At 44.7% G+C, this 19,780-nt stretch overlaps 3 protein-coding genes across 9 annotated transcripts in view; 1 reads left to right on the top strand and 2 right to left on the bottom strand.

Annotated features, from left to right (window-relative positions):
• Window positions 1-196: 196 nt before the first annotated feature.
• LOC115561511 (homeobox protein OTX1 B-like) lies at window positions 197-1,787 on the bottom strand. The gene is made up of 2 exons (XM_030381638.1): window positions 1,552-1,787; window positions 197-1,223 (listed from the first exon to the last, which is right to left on the bottom strand). The coding sequence occupies exons 1-2, from the start codon at window positions 1,699-1,701 to the stop codon at window positions 417-419; spliced, it is 957 nt and encodes a 318-aa protein (XP_030237498.1). The 5' UTR covers window positions 1,702-1,787; the 3' UTR covers window positions 197-416.
• Window positions 1,788-3,317: 1,530 nt separating this feature from the next.
• smtnl (smoothelin, like) overlaps window positions 3,318-19,780 on the bottom strand; it is a 122,268-nt gene continuing 105,805 nt past the window's right edge. For 3 of the 6 annotated variants that reach the window (XM_030381622.1, XM_030381621.1, XM_030381620.1), the window contains exons 3-10: window positions 9,842-9,923; window positions 9,427-9,675; window positions 9,239-9,301; window positions 9,053-9,113; window positions 8,629-8,757; window positions 8,173-8,296; window positions 5,680-5,831; window positions 3,318-4,037 (exon numbers count right to left, since the gene is read on the bottom strand). In XM_030381622.1, coding sequence (XP_030237482.1) covers window positions 3,911-4,037; window positions 5,680-5,831; window positions 8,173-8,296; window positions 8,629-8,757; window positions 9,053-9,113; window positions 9,239-9,301; window positions 9,427-9,675; window positions 9,842-9,923 — 987 coding nt within the window. In that variant the 3' untranslated portion in view covers window positions 3,318-3,910. The remainder of the gene's footprint in view (window positions 4,038-5,679; window positions 5,832-8,172; window positions 8,297-8,628; window positions 8,758-9,052; window positions 9,114-9,238; window positions 9,302-9,426; window positions 9,676-9,841; window positions 9,924-19,780) is intronic. The other 3 variants (XM_030381623.1, XM_030381624.1, XM_030381625.1) reach the window with 3 other exon arrangements.
• On the top strand, window positions 12,035-19,767 carry LOC115561502 (uncharacterized). 2 transcript variants are annotated; one of them, XM_030381619.1, is made up of 2 exons: window positions 12,035-12,297; window positions 12,581-19,727. In XM_030381619.1, the coding sequence occupies exon 2, from the start codon at window positions 12,733-12,735 to the stop codon at window positions 18,934-18,936; it is 6,204 nt and encodes a 2,067-aa protein (XP_030237479.1). In that variant the 5' UTR covers window positions 12,035-12,297; window positions 12,581-12,732; the 3' UTR covers window positions 18,937-19,727. The 2 variants fall into 2 exon arrangements, 1 of the variants encoding a protein (XP_030237479.1); XR_003979932.1 differs by lacking the exon at window positions 12,035-12,297 and having other exon boundaries at window positions 12,339-19,397; window positions 19,681-19,767.

Below are 19,780 nucleotides of genomic sequence, written 5' to 3'. Positions count from 1 at the left end.
TCACAGCATAAATGCATGGTGGAACTGTTGTCACAGAGAACAAAACAGACAAATCTATATCATGTGCCAGCCTGAATCCGGTGTAGGAACAAGCGTTCAAGTTATTCATACTGTAAGCTTGCGTCTGTATCTACCAAAACGCATACTTAAAGATTGACACAGACTTAACAGTATGGTCCAAACATCAAATACATTTATTCCTTAGAAATTAGTACATAACACAACAGTCAACAAAGTATCGATGGAATTAGACAACATTTTAACCACATAAGAAATGGTTGTGGGAAATTCACACAAAAGTCACTTGGATAATAATCTTACAGCATGGTTCAGCTCTTCTTCTCTTTCTGTTGCTAAAGCCATTAAGTCCAACGTAGTTATCTACATGATTTAACTATTTGGATATTAAGTTCTACTCAAAACTCCAGGAAGTTGGTGACAATAGCAGCGTTGTAAATGAGGTCTGAGATATAGCCCATAGAAGTCTGAGGCCCCGTCTGTGGGTGGTGGTGATGGTGGTGGTGGTGGCTGAGTCCCTGGGATCCGTCCCAGTACACCTGCTGAGGGTGGGACGGTACCACTTGGTCCACTGACCTATGGCCCCTGCAGCCTCTGGTGAGTCCTCCAAAGATGGACTGATCTCCGGCCTGCCCTGGAAGCACAGGTGGGGGTTTGACGCCCGAGCCCTCAGGCCTGTGGCTCTGGGAGGTTGAGGTGTGGTGATGGTGGGGTGGCCTGCTTTGGTGCTGTGGGATGAGACCAGAGAGGGAGACGGGGAAGTTGCCCATGTGGTTCAACTTACTCTGAGGGTCCTCCTCCCATAAAAGCATCCCAGAGAGTTTATATGGAGACTGGGGAGGGTGGGGGTGGTCATGGGGTGGGGGTTGATGGTTTGGATGGTGATGGGGGAGGGGGGGGTGGTGGTGGGGATGAACGGCTGGTGAAGACGAGGAGCAGAAGCCAGAGTTGCTGCAGAGCTGGAGCCAGTCGGAGAACATCTGTTGACCTTCATCCAAGGACTGATTCTGCTCGGAACGAAATAGGCCACCGATGGTGTTTGCGGTGTGAAAGGTGGAGGTGGAGGAGGTGGTCTGTCCAGGGGAGGGCAATTGGATTCTGTGCTGATTGGTCTCTGGATCTCCCCTAGCACCCAGGATGGTTTTGGACGACTTTGGGAGCCTGACAGTCTTGATACTTCTGGCTCTTCGGTTCTGGAACCACACCTATGGAATGGAATACTGTTACACATTCTACCTTCATATACCACCTGACCCCGCCTTTAAAAACGGTTTGAGGTTGGTTAGGAACATATCAGCCAAGAGAAAGGTTCTACACCCAGTGGTGTTGTGGTTTGGTTCTTATTTAGACAAACTAAGCTGTAGCCTATATAGACAACACATTGTGGGACAGTCATACGTATTGGAAGCAAGAATCAACGAAGGAGATTGGTAAAGGCATTTGGCAGCCTGATTTATGTTTCAATTGAAAAGGCGGCCATCCCGCTCCTGCAACCCGCCGTTAATTGGTTCGTTAATTAGTTGCCACACCCACCTGTATCTTGCTCTCAGGCAGGTGTGTGTGCTCGGCCAGGCGCTCGCGCAGGGTGATGTCTGGGTACGGAGTCACAGCGAACGCCTGCTCGAGCTCGGACAGCTGCACGCGGCTGAAGATTGTCCTTTTGCGCTTCCTCTGGCCCTCCATGCAGCCTGCGTATTGTGGCTCTGCAATGATCAACACAATATTGGGGAAAACCTACGTTCGGTTGTTACGTAATAATACCGCCTATTCTGCACGCTTGGTTTGTGAAATAAAAATATAGGATTGAAAAACTAGGCCTATCGTGGATTCGGGAAAAGTATCACCATTGGAAATATTTAAGAGGAAGACTGGTGTCCATGAAATGTAATGTATTATATTAGTACTAATAGTAGTAATAATAACAATGATAACAATAATAATAATAATTAGAATAATTACTATTATTGTTATTATTATTATTAAAATCCAAGTATGTTGCAAGGATATATTATTATTTATCAATAGGGCTAAAAACCTGTCTGACATACCTTTATTTTCTCCAAATAACCCATTCAACTCCAATTCTTTGTGCTTGCAGTTGAGTAATGAGGAGTTGGATTCCATGAAGAGAGCCATCAAAGTTTAAATATCCACTGTGTGTCTCTTCTCCGGACCTGCTGAGAATGATACGAGGGCTCGACTGGAAGTGTGTCACTTATAGCGGAGTTGTTACTCACGCCCACCATCCCGTCCAGGTGTTGTTGTTGGCTGGTGCGGCCCAACCCCCCTATAGGCCCTCCAAGTCTCTAATCCCCTAACCCTGCGTCACATTGATGAGGTTGCTTTGAGTCTTGGCCCAGATAAATGACGTGCGCAGCGGTAGAATTGCGCATCGCTGTGTTGTCCTGTGGTCTGTGTGGAGGACTACCCTCTCTCTCTCAGGATAAGAGGGTCTCTAGAAGAGGATAATGGGGTATCTAGAAGAGGATAGTAGAAGAGGATACGGGGGTAAGTGGATAGTATAAGAGGAGGAGGATAGGGCCGGAAGTCAGTGCCGCGCGTCGGGAAAAGGCATCATAGGAAACATGAATCTCTGCATAGAACGCATATCCCTCTGCATAGAACGCAGATTTGATCAATGATCAGATGATCTTCCGATACGCTTATTGAGAGATATTGCCATTCCATTCCATTGTCGCCTACAGTTTATTTCTGGTACAGAATTTCCCTAATTCCCTTTCAGACGAAATAGGCATAAGTAGGCCTAAATTAAATGTATGTAAGCCTAATGAAATAATGATGAAATCAATGGTTTCACATAATTTCATTGGACCAAAAATATTGACAATGTAGCTTCAATGTGGAATTTTCTTTAGGAAAGCGGTTTGTGGGCAGTGAATTCAGGCCTCACACCTCTTCTCCCTGCAGTGGATTGACTTTATGCTGGTCGCTCTAGATTGTTATTATTGATTGTTATTATTATTATTATTATTATTATTATTATTATAATAGATGTCTTCCTGAACACACGTGTTAATGACACAAATAGCGCACACAAGAAGTCCAAATCGGGTTCCAAGAAAACACACATCATTAAATGGTTTTACACACTTATGCCTTGGATAATTGACAGTTATATTGACTCGTTCACGCATAATTTAAATTCCTTTGATGATATTCAAAAATGCTTTATAATAAATGTGATTCTCATTTGTATGCCTGTCAAAATCGACTAGGCTTATTTATGAGACCTAAACAGTGAAGAACACAGCGAAGTGCAGATTAAAATCACAGAGGCATTTTTTAAACAATTGACAGATTTAGTTTTATTAGACTAACACAAATATGATCTTAACCTACTATGAGATGAGCTCCGGAAAACACAGTAGGTCCTGTCCCATTAACGCTGTTGATTGCAAGTGTCTCAAATAAAGAAAAAGATGGGCTATGCTAAACATTGGATATAAATGTATACATATTTTGGTGAAATGATCCCAATAAAAATGTTACTATCTGTAATTTAACTAACCTTTCCTAATTTCCTGATTGTAACCTATGGGCTACACACCCCACACAACTATGCTGAGTCAAGTTATTGATGGTAAATGAATACAAGGCCTATCGAAAAAAAAAAACGTTTAATATATCCCTGTTTGCAATACAAAGGGCCAAATAAATGCTGTATAATTTCATAAAACGAATTAGCTTGAGGACCTATGTTTTGTATTATCAATTCATACACGTAAACAGCAAGTCAACCTACACACTACCCCAATGTAGCGTTCTGAGACACACGCACATCACCGCAGCCTTCGGTAATGTACTCATTCTGCCACCAGGTGGCGCTCTCTTCTATGTAAAGCAGGGAATTGGATCGTTCTTTTGCGGTCCTTCACTCAAACTTCCGCAGGTGGTTGTAGAGGGACTGGACGTAGGTAAACACACACATGGGGTCTGGTTTTCGCCCCATGATCATCATGTCTTCCACTTCAATCAGACGGTCACAGCCCGCCTTTGCCCTGAGTACACACAATGATAGACCAATTATTGGTAAATGAATGACCATCATATAAGATTGGTTTGGTTCTGGTTATTGATGTCTGTGTTGTAGACTGGGTTAGATAGGTCTATACCTGTGTGTGTGTGTGTGTGTGTGTGTGTGTGTGTGTGTGTGTGTGTGTGTGTGTGTGTGTGTGTGTGTGTGTGTGTGTGTAAGAGAGAGAGTATCGTAGTGAGTGTGTAGAGCAGGGGTCTCAAACTCGTGGCCTGCGGGCCAATTGCGGCCCGCCGGACGATATTTTGTGGCCCCCTAATTGACATCTAAGTTTAGTCACTTTCTTTTCTTTTTTTTTTGCTGAGTCGCTGCGCTTGCCCGGGGGCCTCATTTATAAAGCTTGCTGCGCACATAAACCTTGCATAAGACGGAGGTGAAATGTACATAGGCCAATAGTATGGCTTCTCCCAAGTGTGTGTGCGCTGGAGATACGCCCTTCTCTCCTGTTTGACTCCTCTGATGTATTTCGAGCTTACTGAAGCATCTGAAACTAACCGCTTAGCAACTGAGTTCCTCAAGTTGTGGAACTTAATATACCTGAGCATGAAAAGTGCTTCAGTTTTTCTCACTGCAAACGTTGGTAGGCTATTTATAGAAAATGTCTATGTTTTGACATGTTTGATTGCATTTTATAACTGTATGGGCCTGGATACGTCGGTAGGTGTGTGTGTGTGTGTGTGTGTGTGTGTGTGTGTGTGTGTGTGTGTGTGTGTGTGTGTGTGTGTGTGTGTGTGTGTGTGTGTGTGTGTGTGTGTGTGTGTGTGTGTGTGTGTGTGTGTGTGTGTAAGGGTGAAAGGGTGTTTTGTATCAAGTTGAGGCCGACACATATTAATTGAAATTTATATATCATGAAAAAAATCATGTTATACATTTAGGAAATTATTACATGCATCTCTTCTCAAAAAACATTTGACCCTGGAAGTTTATACTACTCAGTTTCTCTGCCGCAATCATCTGCGCGTCTAGGGCTTTTTTCTTTTTTTTTCGTCCCCTGTTAAAATGATGAACAGATGAAGAGCAGCAGTGATCAGGAGTAGGCAAGAAAAGCCATATGTTCAGAAGGACAGTTCATGTTCTGAAGAAGGTTCATGTTTTAAAGAGCCGTTCATGTTCAAAAGAGCCATTCATGTTAAAAAAAAAAGCATTCATGTTGCAGAACTCTTAATAGTAAAGCTTGAGAAGACTGGATATTTGTACTTTTTTGTGGAATACTTGATGCGGCCCAGCCTTACCCAGACTACCTCCAGCGGCCCACAGGTAAATTGAGTTTGAGACCCCTGGTGTAGAGAGACTTTATGGTAAAAGATCTCCTATAGATTCCTGAAAGGTGTCCACATGTTGAGTTATCATGTGGTCATGTGTGTCCGCATGATGCACACACAATCAGTGTTGGTTCAGCAGGTCAGATGATTTGAATATAACAGAGTCATAAGATCTAACATAGGGATATTATTGTGCTATTGTATTAACTATTTACTCATTATGGTTTTATTTTGCTAATGCTATTCATTATTATTAGCTCTTAGTAATATCAGATGTGAAATGATCTTATGCTAGAGTTCGTTAGGCTTTTCAGTCATTAACCTAAATCCGTTGGTTGCTCTTACTCTGCCGTTCCGAAGGCCAGCTCAAAGTTGTGTTTTCGGGCGGCCGGGGACAGAGAGGTGTAGTCGAACTCGGAGGGGAAGAAGGAGTGGACCAGCGCGCAAAAGGCCAGGCCGTCGCTCCAACTGGACGAGAAGTTCTGCAGCTGTACACTCTGCAACAAAGGAGGGAGGAGATGATGTGACACCACACACTCACGTTTGTGTGTGTGTTTGTGAGTGTGAGTGTGTGAGGGCACACACACACTAGGCCATCTTTACCGTGCCCAAGTCCGTTTCACACCTGTACCGTGCTCAAGTCTAGATCGTTTTGCCAGTGTGAGTGCGCAACCTGAGCTGGATGACGTACAGTCCATGCGACCCTTTTTTTCCATTAAAAAATAAACATGACGGCTGGCGGTTCACGTGGGTGCGATAGTGAAGTTGAGTTTTTGATCAAAAATAGCCCGTTCGTCACGGCGCGGGCTTTCTTGGTTCACTGGAGAAGGTGGGGCTGCGTACGGAGTCTAGACCTCTAATTTGCACACTCGCGAATGTTTTATTTTTATTTTTATGAATGACAGCCACATGCAAGAATAAGTTCACGTCTGAGTTTAGCCTACAAACGCGACAAACTATTTACAAGTGCAAAAACGCCAACATATTCTTTATTTTGCTGACCACTTTTTTTTATCCCGACAAAAGTCTCGTAAGGTTCCTCCTCTGCGTCTCTCTCGTAGATCGCACCATCTTTCAACGTCTTTGTTTAATACGACTGCATCACCTTCTCTCGCATGATCAGCAGCGGTGGGGGGGGGGGGCAATCGTACTTGAGCACGGTTAGGTGTGAAACAGACTTGGGCACGGTAAAGATGGCCTAGTGTGAGTGCGCCTTGAGTGTGTGAGAGAGAGAGAGAGAGAGAGAGAGAGAGAGAGAGAGAGAGAGAGAGAGAGAGAGAGAGAGAGAGAGAGAGAGAGAGAGAGAGAGAGAGAGAGAGAGAGAGAGAGAGAGAGAGAGAGAGAGAGAGAGAGAGAGAGAGAGAGAGAGAGAGAGAGAGAGAGAGAGAGAGAGAGAGAGAGAGAGAGAGAGAGACTGAAATTAGATTCAACAATATAAAAATAAATCACACCATAATCCACTGATTGTCCAATCAAACCTTTAATATTTGGTATTTGATTTAACTACAAAGTGTGTTAAGAATTGTGATGATAGCAAAGTCAGATTCCATGAGATCTATGGGTATTTCAAGCAGGAGTTTTAGTACCGCTGTATAGCAGACATTCAGTCTATAGCAAGCAGACCTATCTAAAGCTACCATAGTAGAATATTATCAGTTGACTGACCAACCACTACAATTTAGTAATTGGCATAACAGTAAGATGTTAGTATTTTCAAGTGTGCCCGTCGTCAAAGAGTTGTAATTCAGACGTCTTTCCCTCTGAATGAACTGAGGTGTGCACTGTGTGTTTCCATGAAGAGGAGTGGGGTGGCCAGACACAAGTAACAGACTGCCATAGCACAGGCACTGTTTGAACTTTATGACGCTATTGCTCCATTCATTTCCCATCCCGTCGCTGTAATCGATCAAGCAGATGCAATTTCTGAATATATCGATCTGACTTTTATTTCCAGACCCCCTTCTGTGTCACTTCTTCTCACTTTGTACGAGATTCTCCACTCCCCCTATCTCCTCCGACCTGTATAATTTCCTAGAGTCTCCTCTTTCACTCAAATTATACAAACTCTGGTAGTGGTCTACCAGACAACTCTCCAACAAAAAAATAGCCACTTTGTTGCTTGACAGAAAGGGAAACTAGTCAACCCATTTCTTCTTCTCTTTTCCTGGCTCTGCCCCGTTTTTATTTAGGCTCTTATTTTGTCAGGTTACCTCTGGTTGTTTGTTTAGATGGAGCTAGCTTGCTCCCAGTTAATGAGGGCCCATATGAGGGCCCTAGCCATGGAGACATGAGCTCACTGGTATGGGCAGCTGTGAAAGGTGAACAGGGCAGAATCGGGGCCAAACATCAAAGACCCCTTAACAAAATTATGGTAATGCTCACAGACAAAAAAACAGATAAAGTCACACACACATTTACACACACACACACACACACACACACACACACACACACACACACACACACACACACACACACACACACACACACACACACACACACACACACACACACACACACACACACACACACACAGGATGCTGCCTATAGGATTGGCCGATGAATTACAATGAAGTACAAGCCGTTCTGCAAGGGCCATGTGTAGTTGATTAGCCCAATAGCAATGCACTACAATGAAGTGAATTAAAGCTCCAGAAAGGCCTGGGCAGACAGGACTCAGGCAGATCATTACTCCTGTGAGGGCAGCATCTGTTACTAGGGAACCAACCTCCTGCTGGGATAATGGCTGAACCGTATACAGCACTGGTAAAACCTGAGGTCTATGGTGTAAACATTCTAGTGGCCATTCATCTCCACACAGACCCAGCATATGGTCACCTGGTATCCCAGGGTCTTGGATCGGCACCAGTCCAGGAGGATCTGTTTGATGCTGCTGGCGCTGGACACACCGAAGCTCTGGGAGCGCTGGAGTTTAGGTTTATTGTCGGGTGGCTGAGGGTGGCTGGAGACAGGGGGAAGGACTATTATGGGGGTGTTCTCTCACATGGTGGGAATTGAGTAGAGATAATGTTGGATAGAAGAATCCAAAAAGCAGAAGGGAATGAATTTCAGAATAAGTTAATACAAACAAAATAAAGAAACAAATGAGAGAAGAACTTTATGAACCCCTAATGGGAAACGAGTGAGGTAAAAAATGTCATTAATGAAGATTGAAAGCAGGTACTTATAGAGGGAGTGAAGGAAAGGCTTGGACTAACTGGCTGTAATCGGATTAAGAGCTGCATGTAAACATACTGAGAGTGGAGAATGGTGGGATGAGAGCAGAGTGACTACCTATTTGTCTCAGCCTCAAGTCTTTCAAAGATTGATCGACGGGCCTGAGCACCAATGTTACGTGGCTGTTTCTGTGACCTCACTAGCTCCCGTCTCTTCTCCACTACCTGTCCAACGGACGGCTCTCTGCTGCAAACAACCAGCGTAGGTGTTAGTGAGCTTCCATAGGTACAATCGTTTCACTGTTACCAATAGATTTTTTCCCCAAAATTACTTCCGCTGTTGTGTTGGCTAACACGGTTAAAGGCATTATTTCAGGATTAAAATGGTCTGTAGGCATTTCAATCTTCTAGTCTAGTCTAGCCCCATTTGAGAGAACCCGCTATATTTTTTCATCAACCCTTGTGCTAAATAGTCCATATATTTTTCATGCATGAGGAAGCGATATGAATGAAGAACTGTCTACCGCTTGTCTCCAACTCACCCCTCACACGGAGCCAGGCCGGAGTACGTCACAGACTTAGCTGGAGCTGAGTTGGTCTTGTCTGCCAAAAGAAAAACAATACTTTATACCTCAGTATCTCAATATCAACAAAGAGCATATTGTTATTATTAAGATCTGTCATAAGATGACCAATATCATCTCATGTGGTCTGGGAGCCTGCCTCACCAGGAATTCTGGGAAATCCCAAATTTCTGATTGATGCAGGGGTCCAGGCTTTGGCTGTAGACACTGAGGCAAAGACAGAGCGACATGTAAAGATACCTGCTCAGTGCTCACGCTACTCAAAACGAATAATGCATTAGGTTAGGAGCCAAAGATATGGGATAGGAGGACAACTTCAATGAGATGCCCACCTGGCTGACAGTATGACTCTGTTGACTGGCTGGCGGGAAGCAAAGCCTCTGTGACACATGAGGACTGGCAGCCAATGGGGCTGCGAGGAGAGTCTGGGCCCCTCATCTCGGCCACTTTGGTCACGGCTGTCATGGGGAGGTCGAGCATCCGGGAGGACACTGCAGCTGTGTGCTCGTGGGGCAGGTTGTTGGGTGGGGAGCTCTGTCCATGCACCAACATTGGGCTTTCTGATAAGTGGGTTAGATATACTGTACATCTATAATATCTCAATGGCATCAAAATGGCAAATTATTTCGCCATTTTGACATGGCAAAATAAGTGAACGAAAACGGGAACATAAAATAGAAAACACAGAAAAGTGTTAGTATCTTGGAACACTGGGACCACTTGGACTCCTGGGACGCGACTCCTGACCTGCATGGGCCGTGTGTCCGTTCTCTGGCCCGGAATGTTTCAGAGCGGGGTCCACTTTGATTGGCTCCTCGTGGTCAACGCTCTGCAACCCACACATATAGACAATGGTCCTGTGGTCAACACCAGACTGCATTACCACTCATCCTTTAAAATGTTTAACACACCTTTTAAAAGTAAGTAATTCTCATGAAACTATTTATTGTGTCTTGCACAAAGCATTCTGGCCCTTTGGTGATCTGCTGGTCTTTACCACAATAAGTAATATAGACGTCTCTTTGTTGAGTCACTGTTGGCAAACTTTACATATTTGTCCTCAGATGATTCCAGCACGAACACAGAAGGCTTTTTTCGGGGGGGCTGGCTGACTTTCTGTAATATACAGAAAGTCGGGGGGGGGGGATTAATTAGGACCACCAAGGGTAACTTCTGTGGACTCCTGAGGTTTCTCATTTGTTGTTTAGAGTCTGCTATCCTACACACACACACACACACACACACACACACACACACACACACACACACACACACACACACACACACACACACACACACATGCAAACCCACTAACCCACAAACACTTTCCAAGTAGACCTGTCGGCATATCTGCAAACACACATTTTTTGTATAAACACAAGGACATATATATGAGGGGCCGTCTGGGACATTATTCAGAATAAGCATGTGCATACACAAATGAAACCAAAGTCATTCACATACTATACTGAAAACCTTGCACACATACAAGTGAAAAGTTTTTACATACACAACTGAAACACTCTCACACAAACAACTGAAAAATTATCGAGAGACGCCGAGATCGTTTAACCACCGCGGTTTAGCCACCGCGACCACTGACATACCATGGCATATGCCGTTCTGGAACGGTAACTGCCGTTCTGAAACGGTAACTGCCGTCGCGACCACTGACATACCATGGCATATGCCGTTCTGGAACGGTAACTGCCGTTCTGAAACGGTAACTGCCGTCGCGACCACTGACATACCATGGCATATGCCGTTCTGAAACGGTAACTGCCGTTCTGAAACGGTAACTGCCGTCGCGACCACAGACATACCATGGCATATGCCGTTCTGGAACGGTAACTGCCATTCTGAAACGGTAACTCAGACCTGCAAACTCCTCAGAGGAAAAAAGGTGACAGCGTCACGGGGGGATTTTTTTTTTATTGTAATATACAAATGACACTAGTCTGAGCGTGACTTAACAAAACTCAGCATACTTTATCAAAAATCAATGTCAAAACATCCTTGAGGCTTATAAAAAATATTATATTTACAACTGTCACAATTTTTTTATTATTATTTTTACCTATTATTGGAGAGACAAAAAACAATTATTATTCTGTGAAGTTGATGAATTGTCACTTTTAGGTTTTCTACCCAGTTACCAAAAAAAGAAACACTTGGAATAGTATGCACTGTGGCAAGCACATGGTTTGCATGTGTGTTACTTCGAAGGCAAAAAAAATCTAAAATACAAGAAAACACAAAAACCAACATTCAACCAGTGTGGTATGGCCCCTGACTCTCTGAGGGAGGGGGTAGCTACCTCCAGGTACCCCCTCCATGCCAGGGCGCCCTGAATTTATGTTTATTAACAGCTCCTCCACCGGGGTCAAGACAATTTGAGGGCCAGATCCAGTCTGCCGACTGTCGGCCTTTTCACGATTGGCTTAAAAAAATTGCTTATTTCAATTTATACCAATACGATGGTGGGAAAAGCTTACCAGTTTGTATGTTTTTTATACTTCATTTTTATACTTGATCCGCTGACCGCTTGGAAGCCATCGGAGTACATATTTTTTTTAGAAGAAAGGGGTTACGTGGTAGGATCTTTAAGAATGCTTAACTGGGATATTTATATATTCATGGCTCAAATATTAACGATCATGCTTTTGACGTGTAACTAACGCATTGACGCGGTCAGCGATCCGCTGCCAGGCTTTGGTTCTCCGGGTTGCAGAGGCTTTAGCGTTCCCTTTTCCGGGTTGCAGAGGCTTTAGCGTTCCCGTGATAATGTCCTTCTCGTCGTCATAGCTCCCCAGGAGAACCTGAAGTTCCATTTCATTGAAATAAGCGGCCCGTTTCGCCATTTCGATCAGGGTTTCCATGATCCATACATCACGTCTTTTTAGGTTTGGCGGTGATGCGCACAACCCTTACCCTGTGTAACTGCCTCTGTGTCAGTCAGCGCAGTATTTCTGAGTTATTTATTTTGGTAGGAACCAAAGTTCTCTAAGGCGGAACCTTTGTTTTTGTATCGCCCGTTTCCGTCAGGACATACTTTAGCGTAACACTCATCAAAAAAGTCCCCTGATTTAGTACATGTTTTTCAGTGCTGATGCATCTGCAAAATAGCTCTTAGCATCAAGATAAACAATCCTACAGAGTAATGCCAAGCTACACAACTTTCCTCATGCAATGCAGCTACTAAGGTATGTTTTGCTGACGTTTTTTGTGTGTGTTTTCCGTTCTTGTTTGTATTAAATTGTTTTTATACAGCTAAGGGCTAACACCGTTAAGGGCTAACACATGTTGGGCTTAGTTAGATTGGTCTTTGTGTTTTGTTGTATTATATGTAACCAAAGTGTATTGTGTATACAGTAGCCTAATTGAAAGTGACGACATTACCAGGACAATGTTGGGATATTACTGTATGGCTTGTTATTATTTTGACTAGTGATTATTGTATTTGTGTATTATGTTTTTTGATTACAGTTTTCACGGTCTGGATGAACCAAATAAATCCTGCCAGTAAACAAAAAGGAAACTCGTTGCTGTCGTTTGTACTGAGGGAATTATAGTGAAAACTTAGCTGCTCACGAAGACAGAACCAAAGAGCAGTGAATGACAACAGTAAGGCAAGTAAGATGTCCCGAAATGGCGAAGAGCACACAATTGCAGATGTACATTTCCCAGACATGGAGTCACACGCACCTGACAAGACAGAGTGTGTGCACGAGCACAGCTCAACCGTGCAGCCACAAGCGACTGAAGGCATCATAGTGGACAACCCCGCTTCCTCAGAAGAGCCACCATTAGGCCAAAGAGTCCGCAGAATGACGGAAAAGGGTCAAGAACAGCATGATGAGCAAGTAATAAAGGTTGCACATCGGTTCAGTGTGTGCTATGAGAAGTGGAAGGATGCCACTAAAGAAGCCAACCAAGCGCTGAGTGGAAAGTGCTCAGACGACCTGCTAGATGGACAAATTACTAAAGTACGCAATACCTCTAGGAGTCTAAATGACGTTTATGACGATTGGAAACGCCTTGAGGTTCCTGACCTTAACACACGTCGCAAAATCGACACCTGTGAAACAGTAACAAAGAAGATGGTTAAGGATGCAATGGACCTTATAGATGCAAGGGAGGAAGCTACAGCCCATAGGCATACTACAAGTCAAAGACATGAAGAACATCGAGTCATTGAAGAGGTAATGTCTGTAGCCTCAGGAAGGACAGGCACTAGCTCTCGCCACACTAAGTGCTCCTCTGCAAGCAGGAAGAGTGCAGCTGCTGAGGTTGCTGCCAACAAAGCCACCTTAGAAGTACAGCTGGAGCAAGAGCATTATATTAAAGAGCTTCAGAGACTGGAAGTTGAAGCCGCTCAGCTAAAAGCCAAACAAGAGGCTGAAAATGCAGAGAGACAAAGAGTGCTAGAAGCCAAGCGCAGAGAACTAGATCGATTGGAGACTATTAAGAAGCTAAAGGCTGCCGAGGCACGACAGCAAGTATATGACCAGAGTATACATTCATGTCCGGCAACTAAGGGCGACGGCTCAGATGAAGAAATAAATTATCTTCTCCATTGTGGCTCTGTGAAGAAAGAAGAGGAAGTCAAGCCTCAAACTATAAATGTTCTTCTCCATCGTGTCTCTGTGAAGAAAGAAGAAGTCAAGCCTCAAACTAGCCCACTGCGGCACCATTCTACACCACCAGCTGTAGCACAAGCAAGGCAAGAAAACAAATATGAAGATGGCACAACAGCTCTCGTCAAAGCGCTCGCAGAAGCCATCAGTGCGAGTCGCATTCCTCTACCTGAACCTACAGTGTTCAGTGGTGACCCACTCCGATTCAACGACTGGAAAGTGTCCTTTCAGACGCTCGTTGACAGGAAGAACATACCAGCTGAAGAGAAGATATATTATCTACGCAAGTATGTGGGTGGATCTGCTAAAAGGGCCATAGAGAGCTACTTTTTACTTGGCACAGAGCCAGCATATTATGCAGCATGGGACATCCTAGAAGAGCGATACGGCAATCCATTCCTCATCGCCAAGGCCTTCAGAGAGAAGCTCGACGCGTGGCCCAAGATAAGCTCCAAAGGCAGTATGGAACTTCAAGAACTCGCCGACTTCCTGCGCTGCTGTGAGGCAGCCATGTCTCAGATCAGAGGTCTTGAAATACTTAATGATTGCAACGAGAACCAGAAAATTCTCTCTAAACTCCCAGACTGGGTGACTTCAAGGTGGAATAGGAAAGTCATAGAAGCAGAAGAAGACACTCACATGTTCCCGAGCTTCAGCCAGTTTGTCAAGTTTCTCACACGTGAAGCTAAAATCGCTTGCAGCCCAATAACATCTCTTCATGCTCTTAAGCCAAGTGAAAGGATTCCAGACAAGTGTGTAAAGAGCGGAGGTCCTGGAGCAAAGGTGTTAGCAACCACCTCAGATGAGAAAGCCGTCGTCACAAGCTGTGTCTTCTGTGAGAAGGCAGGACACAGTCTACAAAGGTGTTACAAGTTTATGCAAGGGACAATCTTGGAGCGAATCAAGTTTGTTCAAGAAAATAAATTGTGTTTTGGCTGTCTCAAATTTGGCCACCGATCTAGAGATTGTAGAGAAAGAGACAGCTGCGACACCTGTGAGAGAAGACACCCAACTTGTCTTCATGACGATCGCACCAAGGAAGAAAGGATGTCTACAAGATCTGACAGAGCAAGGTACAGTGACAAAGACAAAGAAGAGTACAAAGAAAGGAAGAATGAACAGTCACAAGACCAGTCAGAGAGACCATCACGTGAGGCGACGGCACTTAGAGTCATCCAGAATGTTGGAGACACGCATACCTCCACAATAATTCCAGTGTGGGTGTCATCTACAAGTGTACCAAGTCGTAAAGTTCTGGTGTACGCACTCCTTGATACACAAAGTGACACAACCTTTATCCTCGACGAGACAGCGAAGGCTCTCAATGCTAGGAGTGAACCAGTTCAGCTAAACCTCTCCACGTTGGCTTCAAGAAACACAATCGTGTCCTGTCGGAAGCTAGCTGGTCTACAAGTTAGAGGTTTTTATTCAGACAAGATAATCACTCTTCCAGTGACTTACTCAAGAGAGTTTATCCCTGCAAACAGAGACCATATTCCCACACCAGATACGGCGAAAGCATGGCCTCATCTTGAACACATTGCAGATGAGATCGCTCCTCAGCAAAGCTGTGATGTCGGCCTGTTAATTGGCTACAACTGTGCCCAAGCCCTCGTTCCAAGACAAGTGGTGCCTGGTGAGGAACACCAGCCGTTTGCACAAAAGACAGACTTGGGCTGGAGTGTAGTGGGATATGGCAACCCGTGTCTCAACTATGGAGATGCAATTGGAATAAGTCACCAAGTCATGGTGAAGCAAGTGATGCCAGGTCTACCGTCCTCTTCAGACCTCACAAAGGAAGTGCACTATGTCTGTAGGACACAGATCAAAGAAGTTCTCTTACCTGCAGATGTCATCAAGATGCTGGAGTCTGACTTCGTTGAAAGAGAGTCGGAAACCAGCCCCATCTCTCAAGAAGATCTAAGGTTCCTGTCAAAAATGGAAAAGAGCATCAAGTTAAAGAGCGACGGTCATTACGAAATGCCGCTGCCATTCAAGAAAGAAAGACCTAACTTACCTGATAATAAGATCTGTGCTATCCATCGTCTCAGGTGCCTAGAAAGAAGGCTGAGAAGAAACGACCAGTACTACAAAGACTACAAGACCTTCATGGATGAGACCATAAGACGCGGAGATGCAGAAAGGGTCCCGGAGGAAGACATCCACAAAGCTCCAGCTTGGTACATTCCGCATCATGGGGTGTATCATCCACAAAAGCCTGGGAAGATACGCGTTGTCTTCGATTGCTCCGCCAAGTACCAAGGAACGTCCTTGAACGACCACCTCCTGACGGGTCCTGAGTTGACAAACACCTTGGTGGGAGTTCTGTATCGCTTCCGAAGAGGTCCTGTGGCAATCATGTGTGACATCGAACGCATGTTTCACCAGTTCCATGTTAAGGCAGAAGACCAAGATTACCTGCGGTTCCTTTGGTGGGACAATGGAGATCTCGAAAGCCAACCTTCCATCTATCGGATGAAAGTCCACTTGTTTGGTGCAGCATCGTCACCTGGCTGTGCCAACTATGGGCTGAAGCATGTCGCTGCTGAAGGACAAGGAAACTTTAGTGACGACACCATAAAGTTCATTCAACGGAACTTCTACGTGGATGATGGATTGTCAAGTGTAGCATCCGAAGACCAAGCGATCCAACTGGTGAAAGAAGCAAGAGAACTTTGCAGCACAGGCAAACTCCGGCTGCATAAGTTTATCTCTAACAGCAAGAAGGTCCTAGACGCAATCCCAAAAGAAGAATGTGCTGCAGCTGCCAAAGACAAGGACATGGCACTGGGTGAACTGCACATGGAAAGAGCACTCGGTGTGCAGTGGTGCGTGGCTTCTGATGAGTTCCAGTTCAGAGTAATCGTCAAGGAGAATCCACTTACTCGAAGAGGAGTCCTGTCCACAGTCGCTTCAGTCTACGACCCTCTTGGATTTGTGGCACCGTTCATCTTGTTGGGAAAGCAGATCCTGCAGCAGATGTGTCGTGACAAGCTCAGTTGGGATGACACCTTACCTGATGACCTACGACCTCTGTGGGAAAGCTGGCTTCAAGACCTGCGAAATCTAGCCGAGGTGAAGATTCCAAGATGCTACGTTCCATCAAGCTTCAAGGTCCAACACTACGAACTCCACCATTTCGCCGATGCCAGTGAGTCAGGCTATGGAGAGTGCTCGTACCTCAGAGCAGTGAGTACGTCAAGTGAAGTCCACTGTTCCTTTGTAATGGGAAAGTCGAGAGTCGCTCCTACTAAGGTCACAACCATACCAAGACTCGAGCTGTCAGCAGCAGTGGTAGCTGTCCGCACCAGTGACATGCTCAAGAAAGAACTGGAAATAGAATGCCTACAAGAAGTCTTCTGGACTGATTCAAGAGTGGTCCTTGGTTACATCAATAATGAAGCCAGAAGATTTCACGTGTTTGTGGCAAATCGTGTGGAACGCATCAAGCAAAGCACAGAGTCTACACAATGGAAGTATGTGGCTTCAGAAGATAATCCAGCAGACTACGCCTCAAGAGGTCTCACAGCAGAGCAACTGGTATCCTCTAACTGGTTCACAGGCCCAGACTTTCTTTGGCAGAAGGAGTTACCAAGTGGAGATGTCAAGGTGGGAGAGATCACATATGACGATCCTGAGCTTAAGAAGGTCCAGGTTCTCGACACCCAGGCGAAAGAAGTCAAGTCGCTGCTAGATCGCCTACACAAGTTTTCAGACTGGTCCAAAATGGTGAAAGCTATCGCCAGACTCCAGCGCCATGTGAAAGAAATTAAAGGGCTTCAGCCAAAGTCCTGTGAAGCCTGCAGTTTGGAGGAAAGGAGAGAAGCGGAGTTGACAATAATCAAGATGGTTCAAGAAGCAACCTTCTCACAAGATATACAGTTACTCCAAAGTGACAAGGAGACGCCAGTCAAGGGCAAAGCCAATAAGTTGCACCGGTTAAGTCCATTCCTGGATGACCAAGGTGTCCTCAGAGTTGGAGGCCGCTTAACTCATGCTGCCCTACATCCACAGGTGAAGCATCCAGCGGTCCTTCCAAAGGACAGTCATGTGTCAAATTTACTTGTCAAGCACTATCATGAAAGAGTGTACCATCAAGGACGAGGAATGACCATGAATGCGCTCCGATCTAATGGCATATGGATACTGGGCTGCAGCAAGGCTGTATCATCCCATATCTACAAGTGCACTAAGTGCAGGAAGTTCAGAAGATGCACTGAACAGCAGAAAATGTCAGACCTTCCAGAGGACAGAATGGAAACAGCTCCTCCATTCACCTACTGCGGTATGGACTGTTTTGGACCATTCTACGTAAAGGAAGGAAGGAAAGAGCTAAAGCGTTATGGATTGTTACTTACCTGCATGTGTTCCAGAGCGGTTCACGTTGAGATGCTTGACGATATGACCACGGATGCCTTCATTAACGCATTGCGTTCATTCATCGCCATTCGTGGAAAGGTACGTCAGATAAGAAGTGATCAAGGAACAAACTTCGTCGGAGCAAGACGAGAGTTTGCTGAAGCATTGAAAGAAATGGATCAGGAAGAGCTCAAGCAGCTTGGATGTGAGTTCATCATGAACACCCCAGCTTCAAGTCATATGGGTGGCGTCTGGGAAAGACAAATTCGCACCATAAGAAGTGTCTTGACGTCCATTCTAGAACAGTCAGCTACGCAGGTTGACAGCTCCTCTCTAAGAACGTTCCTGTATGAAGTCATGGCAATAGTGAACAGTAGACCTCTGAGCACTGATTGTCTAAATGATTCATCCAGTCCAGAGCCCCTGACACCAAACCACATTTTGACCATGAAGTCCACGATACTCGCTCCACCTCCTGGGAAGTTCGTCAAGGAAGATCTATACCTACGCAAGAGATGGCGTCGAGTTCAATTCTTATCCAACCACTTTTGGACAAGATGGAAGAAGGAGTACCTCCTGAGCCTCCAACAGAGACAGAAGTGGACCAAAGATCGCAGGAATGCAAAGGTCGGCGATGTTGTACTCCTGCAAGATGATACTACACCACGTAACCAGTGGAGGATGGCAAAGGTTATCGAAGTGTACCCAGGAAAGGATGGGAAGGTGCGAAGACTCAAGTTGCTCATCAGCGACTCAACCCTTGATGAGAAAGGAAAGCGTATCTCCAAACCTGTCCACCTGGAAAGGCCCATCCATAAGACGGTGACGCTGATGGAAGCAGACTGAAGACTCCGACCTCTCTCTTTCTTTTCCTCCCCTCTCTCTCTCTATCTGTCTCACTACAGGTGCAGTCATGGTGATCGTTCTCTGGGGAAGCCAAGGACTGAAGTTTAGTTTTTTTTGTTTATCCTTTCTACGCAGTATGTTGTCTCTCAATAGTTGAAGAAAATCATATACATGTGATATGTTTTGGTGGGAGTGTAACTGCCTCTGTGTCAGTCAGCGCAGTATTTCTGAGTTATTTATTTTGGTAGGAACCAAAGTTCTCTAAGGCGGAACCTTTGTTTTTGTATCGCCCGTTTCCGTCAGGACATACTTTAGCGTAACACTCATCAAAAAAGTCCGCTGATTTAGTACATGTTTTTCAGTGCTGATGCATCTGCAAAATAGCTCTTAGCATCAAGATAAACAATCCTACAGAGTAATGCCAAGCTACACAACTTTCCTCATGCAATGCAGCTACTAAGGTATGTTTTGCTGACGTTTTTTGTGTGTGTTTTCTGTTCTTGTTTGTATTAAATTGTTTTTATACAGCTAAGGGCTAACACCGTTAAGGGCTAACACATGTTGGGCTTAGTTAGATTGGTCTTTGTGTTTTGTTGTATTATATGTAACCAAAGTGTATTGTGTATACAGTAGCCTAATTGAAAGTGACGACATTACCAGGACAATGTTGGGATATTACTGTATGGCTTGTTATTATTTTGACTAGTGATTATTGTATTTGTGTATTATGTTTTTTGATTACAGTTTTCACGGTCTGGATGAACCAAATAAATCCTGCCAGTAAACAAAAAGGAAACTCGTTGCTGTCGTTTGTACTGAGGGAATTATACCCTGTGTTAACCAA

Source organism: Gadus morhua, chromosome 16, assembly GCF_902167405.1.
Source record: "Gadus morhua chromosome 16, gadMor3.0, whole genome shotgun sequence".
Classification (NCBI taxonomy): Eukaryota; Metazoa; Chordata; class Actinopteri; order Gadiformes; family Gadidae; genus Gadus; species Gadus morhua.
This window is presented reverse-complemented; position numbering and strand designations above follow the sequence as displayed.

Bases quoted from the DNA above. Each gene is read 5' to 3' on its own strand.
- LOC115561511 (XM_030381638.1), bottom strand. From the start codon at position 1,701: ATGGAGGGCCAGAGGAAGCGCAAAAGGACAATCTTCAGCCGCGTGCAG. The intron at 1,224-1,551 runs GTGGGTGTGGCA...TCCATTCCATAG, and splicing joins TGCCTGAGAGCAAGATACAG to GTGTGGTTCCAGAACCGAAG.
- LOC115561502 (XM_030381619.1), top strand. From the start codon at position 12,733: ATGTCCCGAAATGGCGAAGAGCACACAATTGCAGATGTACATTTCCCA.